This window comes from Marmota flaviventris, chromosome 1 (assembly GCF_047511675.1).
Source record: "Marmota flaviventris isolate mMarFla1 chromosome 1, mMarFla1.hap1, whole genome shotgun sequence".
Taxonomy (NCBI): domain Eukaryota; kingdom Metazoa; phylum Chordata; class Mammalia; order Rodentia; family Sciuridae; genus Marmota; species Marmota flaviventris.
Window position 1 is genome coordinate 20,961,344 of NC_092498.1, and position 13,754 is coordinate 20,975,097.

Genomic DNA, 13,754 nt, shown 5'->3' on the forward strand with positions numbered 1-13,754 from the left:
AGGGATGTTGAAAAAGAATCAAAAGGAAATCGTGGAAATGAAGACCATAATAATATCAAATAAAAAATACTGTTGAAAGCTTGAATACCAGACAAGATCCAACAGAAGAAAGAATATCTAAACTTGAAAGACAGAAAGAAGACAAGACTTTTGAGGCATCATTAAACAAATAAATATTTGAATTTTGATAGTACTTGAAGGAAAAATCAGATAAAACCTCTTTAATAAAATAATAGCCAAGAATTTCCTCAATGTAGATATTCAGGTACTGAAGGCCTGTAGACATAACCAGAAAAGATCATCACCATGACATATTATGTTACAGTCAAACTGTCAAAATAAGAAGACAGAGAGAATTCTAAAACCCATAAGAGAAAAGCAGCAAGTCACACTCAAGAAGGTCTCCTTAGATTAAGAAAAGATTTCTTAGAAGAAACCTTACAACCAGAAAGGAGTGGAGTGACATATTCTAAGTTCTAAAAGAAAATAACAGCCAACCAAGAATACTATACACAAGAAAGTTATCCTTCAAAAACAAAAAAAAAAAAAAAAGAGATAAAGGCTTTCAAGACAAGTAAAAAACTGAAGGAATTCATCAACACCAGATGACCTACAAGAAGAGTCCTACATCCAGAAGCAAAGTAAAGGTTAAATACTAGAGTAAAAATATGTGAAAGTATAAAACTCACTGGAAGAGCAGGTTCACAAAAACCACAAATGGATAAAATCTTATCAACACAAAAAACCACCACACCTCATAGATAAACCACAAGAAAGGAAGACTGACATCAAAAGATATTCAAAACAGGACTGGGGTTGTGACTCAGTGGTAAAGTGCTTGCCTGGCATGTGTGAGGCACTGGGTTCGATCCTCAGCACCACGTGAAAAAGAAAGAAAGGAAGGTTAAAAAAAAAAAAAAAGATATTCAAAACAAATAGATTTTTTTTTTTTAATGTCAGGTGTTAGTCCTGACGTATCAATAACAACTTTGAAGGAATTAAAGATACAGAATAGATAAAAATCAAAATCCAATGATAAGCTACCATAAAAACTTTACAGGTAAAGACACATATAGACCAAAAGAAAAAAGATGGGAAAAGATATTCCATGCAAATGGAAACCAAAAACAAGCAAAACTAGCCATACTTAGACAAAATACACTTAAAGACAAAACCCATAAAAAGAAATAAGGAGGGTCACTAGAAAATGATGAAGGGCTCAAGTCAAGAAGATATAATGATTACAACTACAGATGCCCCTAATTCCATCCGTTTATCTGCAAATGTCATGATTCTACTCTCTTTTAATAATGAATAATAGTCCACTGTGTATGTATACCACATTTTCTTTATCTATTCATCTGCTGAAGGGCATCTAGGTTGGTTCCACAGTTTAGTTATTGTGAATTGTGCTGCTATAAACACTGATGTGGCTGTGTCCCTGTGGTATGCTGTTTTTAAGTTCAAGGAATGGGATAGCTGGGTCAAATGTTGGTTCCATTCCCAATTTTGCAAGGATTCTCCATACTGCTTTCCATATTGGCTGCACCAATTTATAGTCCCACCAGCAATGTATGAGTGTGCCTTTTTCCCCACATCCTTGCCAACACTTATTGTTATTTGTATTCTTAATAGCTGCCAGTCTGACTGGAGTAAGATAAAATGTTAGAGTAGTTTTGATTTGCATTTCTCTAAATGCTACAGATGTTGAACAATTTTTCATACATTTTTTGATTGATTGTATATCTTCTCCTGAAAAATGCCTGTTCAGTTCCTTGGCCCATTTATTGAGTTATTTGGGGTTTTTGGTGTTAAGATTTTTAGTTCTTTATATATTCTAGAGATTAGTGCTCTATCTGACGTGCGTGTGGTAAGAATTTGTTCCCAATTAGTAGGTTAGTGGTAAGAATTTGTTCCCAATTAGTAGGTTATCTGTTCACCTCACTGATTGTTTCTTTTGCTGAGTCTGCTGAGTCTTACTTTGATGCCATCCCATTTATCGATTCTTGATATTAACTCTTGTGCTATAGGAGTCATATTAAGGAAGTTGGGGCCTAATCCAACATGAGGGAGATTTGGGCCTACTTTTTCTTCTAATAGACACAGTGTCTCTCGTTTAATTCCTAGGTCCTTGATCCACTTTGCGTTGAGTTTTGTGCATTCGGAGAGATAGGGGTTTAATTTCATTTTGTTGCATATGGATTTCCAGTTTTCCCAGCACCATTTGTTGAAGAGGCTGTCTTTTCTCCAATGTATGTTTCTGGCACCTTTGTTAAATATAAGATAACTGTAATTATGTAGGTTAGTCTCTGTGTCCTCTATTCTGTACCACTGCTCTACAAGTCTATTTTGGTGCCAATACCATGCTGTTTTTATTACTATTGCTCTGTAGTATAGTTTAAGGTCTGGTATAGTGATGCCACCTGCTTCACTCTTCTTGCTAAGGATTGGTTTAGCTATTCTGGGTCTCTTATTTTTCCAAATGAATTACATGACTGCTTTTCCTATTTCTATGAGGAATGTCATTGGAATTTTGATTGGAATTGCATTAAATCTGTATAATGCTTTTGCTAATATGGTCATTTGGACAATATGAATTCTGCCTATCCAAGAACAAGGTAGATCTTTCCATCTTCTAAGGTCTTCTTTTAGCCTCCTGTAGTTTTTGTTGTAGAAGTCTTTCAACTATTTCGTTAAGTTGATTCCCAGCAAGAAACATTTCTAAAAAACAAAATCTACTATATGATCCAGCTATCCCACTTCAGTGTATATACTCACAGGAAATGATGCCAACATATAAAAGCAATACCTTCATGCTTATGTTTATTACTGTACCATTCACAATAGCTAAGCTATGGAATCATGCAGGTCAGGAGACAAATGGATGAAGAAAATGTGATGTATATACACAATGGAATCAGTCATAAATAAGAATGAAATTCTATCAATTTCAGTCAAATGAGTGGAATTGGAGAAGATTATGGTTAGGGAAATAAGGCAGACATAGAAAGACAGAGATTCCATACTTTCCCTCATATGTTGATAGCCACAAGTTGATCTGGATATAAAACAGTGGTTACTAGAGGATGGAAAATGGGGAGGCAGAGAGAGGTTGGACAATAGTACCCAAATACCATCATATTGATAAATAAGACCTAGTGGTTCTGTAGCACTGTGGAATGACTAGAGAGCATGATAACCTATTATATATTTTACAAATAGCTAAAAGACAAGGGCTCAATGGCTCCAAAAGCAAAGTAAAGAAAAGGTGACAGAAATGCTACTTACCATGATTTAATCATTACATATTGTATATAACATGTATTGAGTATCACACAGTAGCCCATAAATATGTACAAATTAAATAATAATCATTATAATAAAGAGTTAGACTGGTCTTTACTGCATTCAAGTAATGTGCATGTTGAGCCAAAAAGAAAAAAAATCAAGAATGCTTAACTAGCCCTAAAATATTTCACCTAGCCCTACTTCAACCATTTTACTAGCTCTATGTAAATCCACCTCCAGATTAGTTTTTGAGAATATAACATGGTAGCAATCACCATATTCTTTCCTACCAATAAAAAAAACAAAAAATTATAAATAACATTTGGAGAATTTACTATATATAATATGAATACTTTATGTATAAGGTTTAATATCTCATTTAATCCTTCAACAACCTTTAGCGGTATATATATTATTCTTAACTTCAACTTTCAGCAAAGATAAATGGCCACAAGGGCCACAAGTCCACTAATCTGCAGAGTCAAAGTGGGGATTCAAGCAAAGGTCCACCTAACCCAAACTAAGACCCATGATGATAATCCACATTACCCAACAACCGCCAAGGATCTTATAAACTGAAAATACTACAAATACTCTTAATTTTATTATGGGGTTCTAGAAAATGATTTAATTCATTATCCCAGACACAATCATCTTTTCAGTATGAGTGAAAGAAATCATTCCACCACACCATTCTTTCAGGAAAGTATTCTGGGATCCTCTGGGAAGAAGGCAGCTACATAAATATGTTATTACTATAATTATCATAATAATCCTTATCTGACTGTATAGCTATGGATTCCTATTTTAAAGACATATAAATAAAGAAAAATGATTATAAGACATTCAAAATATCTATAATCTTAGGAAGACTTAGAAATGAAAAATTTATTTTAGTCACAAGTCTTGTGACTGTCAGCTAAAGTGCTTCAAAACTACTCACACTGGCTTGGTTTCCACTGATTGAATGCAATTATGAATTGACTTCTATGGGCTGATAAATCAGAACTTGTGTAAGTGGTTTTCAAAGCTCTCTGCAATCTTGGTATGATACAGATTTCTACACGCAAATTTTCTTTGAGAAAAAAAGTTTATAAAAATATTAACTATCACAAAATACCTTCCTGGCTAGCTTATACCACTGGGAAGAAGCCACTATTCTTATATTCATAATTCTTCCAGAATTAATCAGTCATTGTACATTAGAACCAGCAGCTGGAGTGTTTTGAGTGATAATGAAACCTGTAACAAGGCATCTTCAGCCGTCTTTTCAAGACAATAAGGGAATTAAAATTTCAATTTAAATGCAGAGGTTTGAAACACGCTTCACTGGCAAAATTACTTCAATTAATGTGAGTGGAATACAAAGGATAGACTGCAGAAATGTGATGCAGCAACCAGAAATTATGTCATTAATGTGCTTGCATCAACCCAGTACAATGACTGCAAAGGTCTAATTTAAACCATACATATCACAAAGCTACAGGCTACAATATTAATCAAGTCTCTGATTTCAATGTGACGGATACAGGCTTCTTGTTGGATCACTTCTAGCTTTTCATAAGCCAACAGCAGCTGTTTACCTTGAAGAAGGAAACAAAAGGCCAGACCTATTTGCAGACATTCCCTGTCATGACAATTTAATTATTTTATGCAATACTTGGGTTATCATATCAAAAGAAGAAATAAATATCCACCTAGAAGCCAAGCCTATAGCTACTAGGCCAGTCTGACGGTGAAACGAGAACAGCAGGAGCTGGCAAGAGCCAGGGGTCACCACTGATTTATTTACTCTAGAATATTAACCCATATGAGTAGGGATCAAATTACTACATATCTGCATCTGCACCTGCCTAAAATGAAAATGCAAAATCTCAGACAAACAAATCCAAGGAAATTAGGGGGTTTTAAAAGACTAGATTGTTTTGACATTACTTTCCACCAAGGTCTTTTAGCAAAGATTTCCATTTGGACCCTTGAGATTCTTTAAATAGATTTTACTTTGAATGGCACATAACCATGGGCAAAGAAAATGTGATCTTTTTCTATATGAAGTCCAGTGAAAGAGCATTATTAACCTTATTCTTCACTCTTATATATAAAAGACTACGTTGAAGAATACTTCCAACCTTTTAGGCACACTTTAAATCCTATCTCCATGAAATCTTTGTGATTGGGATATTCAAACAATTGCTTATTTGGAACATGCCAACCCCTCAGATCATGCAAACAAATACCACATCTGAAAAATGGCAATAATATTAAAGCTTTATTTCTTATAAGGTTATGGAGAGCATTAAATGAATTAACAAATTATAACATACATATTAGCTAAATATATATTAGATGTTATAATTGTTGTTATTCATTTAAATATTACTAAGAAGAATGGTCAGAAACAAGATGTTTATTTTTAAAAAAGAAAGAAAAAAACCCACTAACCAGAGAAGGAAAAGCATACCAGAGCTCCTAGAAAAGAAACACCTTTCACTCCACTAGTATTAAAGATTTTCACATAGTTACTCATTTGGGCTAACAATTTGTGAACTCTGACCACATGGACTGCACTATGCTAGGCACAGGGCAGACAAAAATAGATAAGAACCAGCCCTACCTTCAATGACCTACCACACAAACAAAATCAATTATATTATATTGAATAACACAATGGTTAAGGAAACAAAAAAAAAAAAAAAAGCATCTAAGTGTTTGAGGCTTTCAGAGAGTCGATAAAATCTTAGAGAATATGTCACCATTTTCCAGGGACACAGAATTGTGAATCATGTCAGGAAAAAACATGGTCAATTAAAAAAGAAACATCTATCCGATCCTTATATACCAGCAATGAATAACTAGAAATTATTATTAACAAAGAACTATTGTTTTTTAAAAGCCTCAAAAAATATGATACCCAGATTAAATCCATCAAAATACACAAAATATTTCTAAAGACATAACTAAGCACTAGTAAAGGATATTAAACAAAGTCTTTAATAAATGAGGCACATCCAATTAATGGACAAGAAGCCTCAATATTGCTACATAGAGATTCTCTTAATTTTAATGAAAATCCTATCACACTTTTTGTGGAATTCAACAAGTTGGCACTGAAATTGCTATGGAAGAGTAAAAGGTAAAGAACAGCACATACAGAAAGTGAATGTCTTCACTTCCTGTCAGGATGTATTATAAAGTTACAATAATTAAATCAGCGTGGTTTGGTGGAGGTATGAGACCAAATTGAATAAAATAAAGAACCTGGAATCACATCTAAGCATATGTGAAAATTTGGCGTGTGACAAAGAGCATTATAAATCAGTACAAACATGATTCAATAAAGAGTCTGAGCCTATTGGCTATCCAGAAGAAAAATAAAATTAGATCCATAGATCATACCACATAGAAAATGGTCTTTGGAAAGATTAAAGAAGAGAACACAGGAACTAAAAAGAATACATTTTTAAAAGATTTTTAAAAAAGAGAACATAAGAGTTTATCTTTGAGACATTGGGATGAAAAACATTCTTAAAACAAAAGCACCTAATATAAATGAACAAGATTCAGAAACTTCATGGCATTAAAATTTGTTTAATTTTCTAACAAAAGACACCACAAACAAAGTAAAAAGATGAATCACCAACTGGAAGAAGATATTTATAATCCACCTGCTGACAAAGGATTAGTATCCAGAATATATAAACAACTATAAATAGGAAGAAAAAGGAACAAAAACCTCTGGGAAACATACCATATGCACTCACCCTGTTGTGGAGGCAACTATGGTTCCTTCCCACCCCAATTCCCACCACCCTAACCACATGATTTTGGTTAAACCCGATGACCATGGTACCCAAACTGGCTCAACCTAAGTCTCAATTATTTAACTATGAAAAGATATTATTTTCTTCTGCAAAGCAATCTTTGCAATTTGATCCCATGTTTTTCAATTAGGAACAAAAGGTTATTTTCTTATGAAAAGCTGAAAAGATATGGACTACAGCCTATATACTTCTCCCCACACACCCACATCCTTTCATATATGTGGAAGAGATCAGCCTACAGTAGAACAAGAAAACATGCAGAGAGAACATACAGTGACATTTCATGTATATATTTTTAGCAGATTGGTTACATAAGCCAAGCAGTTCTTTGTACTTATGTTAGTGCCAGTTTGGATCTTCATGTTCTCCAAAGGCCATATGTTGAAGGGTTGGTCCCCAGTCTATAACCCTATAGGGAGATGGTGGAACCTTTAGGAGATGGGATCTAGTAGAAAGAAGTTAGGGCATCAGGGGAATGACCCTGTAGAGGACACCCAACCCCTTCCTCTTTCTTTGCTTCCCAGGTGCCATGAGGCGACAGCTTCCTCTGTCACCTATTCCTGCAAATATATACTGCCTCTCCACAGGCAAAGGCAATGGGACCAAATCACCAAGGACTGAACCTTCACAAACTGTGAGACAAAATGAGCCTTTATATTCTTATGAGCTAATTTACCTCATAAGAATTTAAAGAATTTAAAGCTAACTAACACAGCTAGCTAGCATTGAATTTCTACAACTTATGACCAATAATTTAATGAAGTTATATAATGAAGTCCTGAAGAAAAATATGTCAAAAAGGGAGGAGGGGGGTATATATCCATAATTCATTAGCCTTTAAGTAAATAAATTAGCCCTTGAGTAATAAGACCAAAAAACAAAAATTTGAAATCCTAAAATGAACATAACCCAGAAATATAGTCAAGCAACTATTTCAATACATGGCACTTACATAAATGCAGGCCTACTCCCAAATAATCATGATGCAAATGGATGTATTATGCTTCGCAAATATGTATGAATTTATCTGTTGCAATTGCTGTTTCTTAATAATTTAGCACAACTATGCATTAACCAACACTAAAGCTGAAAAGTAATTTTTTTCTATCAGACAATCTAGAGTCATTATTAAGATGTCACTTTAAATAAGATGCTGGAAACAACCAATTCTCTTGCCACTCCCCAGAGCAAACCACTATTAACCTTCTTCCCCCGTGGAAATTGACCAGGCAGTCCATTCAGAACCAGGTTTTAATATATGATAGCACTTCTCAAACTTTGGTTATGACATTACCTTAAAAACTTATGAAACACTTTTAGCAAAACCCTTCTTGGAAGTCTAAATTAGTTGGAACCACTTAGAACATTGCCTTCAAATTCCCACCAATTTCCCTTAGGGATTTTTTTTTTTTTTTTTCCAGTGTAACAGTGAAAATAATCTGATAAAACAAAGAAAAAGGGTTTCACTTCTTGAGGGAAAAAAAAAAGTAAATGCAGTCAATCTGCTGCTGAGAACTTCTGTAGTACTCAGCCAACTTTGAGCAGTAAAAGTGGGTGTTTACACATGTAGAATGGGCAGAAGATAGAGCAGCCCTCTGTAAGAGCCACAGGCCCTGGAAAAGTTACATTACTTGGGAGCAAAATCTGCATTTTTATTTTTTATTCATCTGCTTGACACTCACCAACAACCACAATCTCCTCAGAACTTTCATACAGTCAAAAAACAGCAAAACTTAGCCGGGCGCAGTGGTGCACGCCTATAATCCCAGAGGCTCCGGAGCCTGAAGCAGGAGGATCTCGAGTTCAAAGCCAGCCTCAGCAAAAGCAAGGCACTAAGTAACTCAGTGAGACCCTGTCCATTAAAAAAAAAATGCAAAATAGGGCTGGGGATATGGCTCAGTAGTCGAGTGCTCCTGAGTTCAATCCCTAGTACCCCCCACCAAAAAAAAAAATAGCAGAATTTAATGGACTATGATAGAGGCTATAAGTTGTAAAGGGCTTCTGTTTAACAAGGTAACTTCTAGGAATCATCTCAAAAAAATTATTTTCTTTCTTATCAATTGAAAATTAAAAAAAAAAAAAAGCCCTAATGTAAAAATTCCTTAAAGACTTTGTAGAGAACCAGGTTTATAAATCTTTGTAAGTTCTATGTCATACAGATTTTATTCCTTAAAATGAGATTCATTATCTTCCTCTAAAGCTAACAAGAACACCTCTCATTACCATTCCAACATGATTTAAATACTGGTTTCTTTCCATTAGATTTCTGGCTATTGTTCCAAAGGTAGAAAATACATAAATAACAATCATCTACCATTTCAAACACTGAAATTAGGAAGAGAACCAGCCAGGCTTCACATGTGAGGGCTACTGAATCCTAAGAAGGCATTTTGTAATGTACTGCATGCATTACAGGATTCACAGGAAACAAAAAAGAGTACTTTTAAGATAATTTATCTTAGCAGAAATGACCCTTAGAACAGGTTGTTCTCTTACCAGCATGTCAGTGGCACTGAGATAGTGCTTGCTGGCCATGCACTGTTCCAGCTTTTGAGGTACTTGCTTGATGTTCTCGATTTCATCTAGCAGGTTCAGGACATGCTTATGTTCAATTCCTTCAATCCACAGTTTCCGAAGTTCATCTCGTTTGCAGTGCAGTAACATCTTGCACGAAAGAAGATTCTCTTTTACCTACAATAAAACAGATTCAGTCTTGAGCCAGTCTAAACCCATAATCTAGTTAGCATTCCTCAGTGGTTCCACTATGCAAAACAGTTTCTAATTCCCACTCCCACTTATTTCCCTTAGTTGGTCTGCTTACAAAATTCCAATCCTGGTTTTGACACTGACTCACTTGGGTGCATCTCTACCTCTTTGTGCCTGTATTTTCTCTACCATGAAATGAGAAAACTACTCCTAACATACCTTTGAATGAATCTAGAAGTAATTACTACAAATATAAAGCACTCTGAAAATATAAAGCACCACATAAATGTTAATATATATAAAAAGGGAATAGTTAATGTAAGTCCAAAGCCATTATTACTTCTCCAATCCTCCTTGTAGACATCTGATTCAGCTGATAGACTTGGTCCATGCTTCTAACTCTACAACTTTGGGCAAATTTACAAGTAAGGAGCTGAGTGCTCTTCTCAATTGCCTACAATAAAAATAACCCACTTCTAAAAAAGAGTAGGTACATCCAGAGATAATCTTAAAATTAAAGAACATACCAAGGATTTTTTGCCTTTATATTCTGAAAATCAGATATTAAATAAGATAGTCTCCAGCATTCTGTAGTTCTGTCCAGTGTCCTGACTAGCATAGGCACAACACGACAAAATTAAAGGACAAGGACTGGAAAGAGGGGAGGAATCACAATACACATGGTAAGAGTAAGGGTTTTTTAATTGATTTATTTATTTCAATTAGGTACATATGACAGCTGAATGCGTTTTGATTCACTGTGCACAATTGCAGCACAACTTTATATTTCTCTGGTTGTACACAAAGTAATGTCACACCATATGTGCAGTCATACATGTACCTAGGGTAATGATGAAGAGTAAGTCTTTATTTTGTGCCCTGATTTCTTACAACATGGAAAAATTTTTGTTTTAAATCGTGACCTTTGACCATTCATAAAACTGCTTTCATATACTTTTAACAATCCTCATATATTTTATTTAAATTAAAATTCAGTATGGGGGCTGGGGATGTGGCTCAAGCGGTAACGCACTCGCCTGGCATGCGTGCGGCCCGGGTTCGATCCTCAGCATCACGTACAAACAAAAGATGTTGTGTCTGCCGATAACTAAAAAATAAATATTAAAATTCTCTCTCTCTCTCTCTCTTAAAAAAATTCAGTATGTATTTATAGTTTTGTCTCTGATTTGTTTGAGCTAAAATTTTTATGCCTGACTGCATCTCAAGTGTACCATGAGATGAGTTTAGGCAAATGTATATGGTTATATAACCAAACCTTCATTAAGATGAGGCATTTCCATTACCCTGGAATACCTGCCACGTTTTTGACAACTAAAAAAATCTGTATTCCTCTTCTGCAATATTTGGTGTGTGTTCATGTACATACTCACTGACCTTATAGTTCTGTGGTTACAAACTAAATTTCCACATTTTTCTAGTAAGCACAGAAAATATGAAGATAGAATGCTAAGATTAAAATGTTTCTTGAGGAAGATCCTAATCCATTTCTGTAACCCCAGGATAATACCTAAATCATATTTATATGATACTCTCCCATGTTTAAAAACAAAAATTTCTTTTGATGTCCCAAGATAGGCATGGTAAAATAAGTGTTAATAATTTGGGGGGGGGGGGCGGTCACAGACCCCTTGAAAAATCTTATAGAAATGGCTCCCATTTTCTTTATTCCTTCCTGCAATCTCACCAAAGTAAAGGCAAAGAAATTCTTTCTTAAGCAAAGAACATCAAGAAAAGAGAAGAGAGGAAGTAACCGCAAATAAGAGATAGCAACAGAATTCTAGAAGATGGATGGTGTGGGCAACTGAATTATCAAACCAGAGAAATCTGAACACCTCAGCCTGGACTGAGAGTTTGTACCAATGAAAAAAGGCACCAGGTATTCAGAAGGCAGAAGTTCAGAGTTACAACTTTCTATAGGAGTACTTGGAGGGCCAAACTCCCATCAAGCTACCCAGACAGGTAATTCCTTTCCCTCACACTGGCCATTCTGGAGAGACTGAATTAGAAAGGATTTGAACCAGGCTGAGGGGAAGGCATGAGATGCTGGACAGAGAGCCAATTGGACAGCATGCTCCTCAGCACCTCTGGACCCTCTGCCTTCTACAGGGATCTGGCTCTAATTAACAGAAGCAGTCAACTTTCAACCCCAACACAGGAAATTTATAATTTTCCCAGGAAAGTGTCCCAGTCCAAGTAAAAAGACCTGTATAATAGTGACAACTAAGGTTTCACTGAAGAAACCACCAAGTACCTGCCCAATCATCAAGCACAAACCCCAGAATATGCTCTGTGCTTCTAACCAGCTCCCTCCCTCTTGCAGACAAATGGTTAGTTTAAGGTCACCATTCAAGGAAAGCATGCAGAATGGACAGACAAGCATCTAAACAAGCAAAAAGAAAGAAGTACTGGAAGGAGTGGGGGAACAGAAACCATGCAGGAAACAGAATTTAAAAAAAACTATAATTAACAGCCTGAGGAAAAATAAGAGACATTATTACATAAAACAGCAAAACAAGACAGGTGCTACAAAAGTTTTCAGAAAATTAAAAACAACTCTTAGAAATTTAATTACAGAAATTTTTAAATTTAATAGAAAGGATGGAAGACATCCTTGAAGAACTCTCCAAACAGAAACATATATAAATATACATCAAACAACAGGTAAGAGATAAAAGAAAATGAGGAGATTGGCCTAAAAGTCCAATATTTGCCAAACAGGAGTTCCAGGAAGAGGAAAATGAGAATAGTGGAGAAAAGGCTAATAAAATTTTACTAAAAATTTTCCCAGAACAAAAAACATGACTTCTCAAACTGAAAACGCACATCAAGTGCTCAGGGGAATGGAATGAGAAAAGACCCCACCCAGGACACATCATCCTAAAGTCTAAGAACACCAGGGATAAAGAAACAATCTAAAAGCTTTCAAAAGGAAAAGGGGAAAGCAGGACCTATACAAAGGTGTGAAAATCAGAATGACATCAGACTGTTCTCAACTGCAAGACTAAAAGCTATAATACAAAGAAACATTATACCTTCAAAATTCTGAGAGAGGATTCTTTCCCAGGAAAAACAATCTATCCAACATGAGGAAAGAATAAAGACATTTTCAGACATGCAAGCTCTCAAAAAGTGAATATTACATGTACCAGGCCCCAGCACATTTCTAAACAATATGCTCTCCCAATACACGAGACTAACAGAAGAAACATGGAATCCGGTTAAGGGTAAAACTATTGTAGAACTCAGGCAACAGGAGTATCCATTCGCTAATTCCAGAGAAAACAAAAACAGCAACAAAACTGCACAAGAGAAAATGTAATTATCGTGTGCAACTTGAAAGTAAATATTTATGTAGTTCTAACAAGGTAAGCACTGATAATTTAACCAAAACCAGGATACAACTTCTATATTTAGAGAGAATGAAGGAGGAAGATATAATAGGCTGGGGAGAGGAGAAAGGACTAAGTCCTCATCCTCCATAGCTAAAAGTCAACATACAAGATCCCAAAGAGAAAACGCAAGAAAAAATAATGTGAGCAAACTAATAAAAACAGAAAGACCTGTGGGGCCTGTGGATTAGAAGAGTAGTCAGTGCCTCTGAAGCACTGGAACTGGGAATGTGGTAGGATAAAGTAGGGGAATCCTGGCATCTATCACCATTTCTGATTTTGACTTTTAAACATCTATCTCAAGGCCATTTCTGACTCTTCTTGAAGTTATTGGTCGCTGGATTAAGAACTTCAGCTATTAAACTCATTTTAACTTAGTTAAAATCTTTTAGAAATGATCTTCTGATATTCTACTCATATCCTTGGTTCTCTTAGTCTCAGCTTTTTCTTCTATGTAATGGTCACCATGGAAGTAGTAAAAAATAAATTTTATGTCATACAACACTCAACTAGGCTCCTGATACATTTT

The 13,754-nt window shown here is 35.3% G+C and overlaps 1 protein-coding gene across 2 annotated transcripts in view; it reads right to left on the reverse strand.

Moving 5' to 3' along the window:
• Window positions 1-13,754, reverse strand: part of Exoc4 (exocyst complex component 4) — a 765,522-nt gene that overhangs the window by 721,871 nt on the left and 29,897 nt on the right. For both annotated transcript variants that reach the window (XM_027950110.2, XM_027950111.2), the window contains exon 3: window positions 9,606-9,800. In XM_027950110.2, coding sequence (XP_027805911.2) covers window positions 9,606-9,800 — 195 coding nt within the window. The remainder of the gene's footprint in view (window positions 1-9,605; window positions 9,801-13,754) is intronic.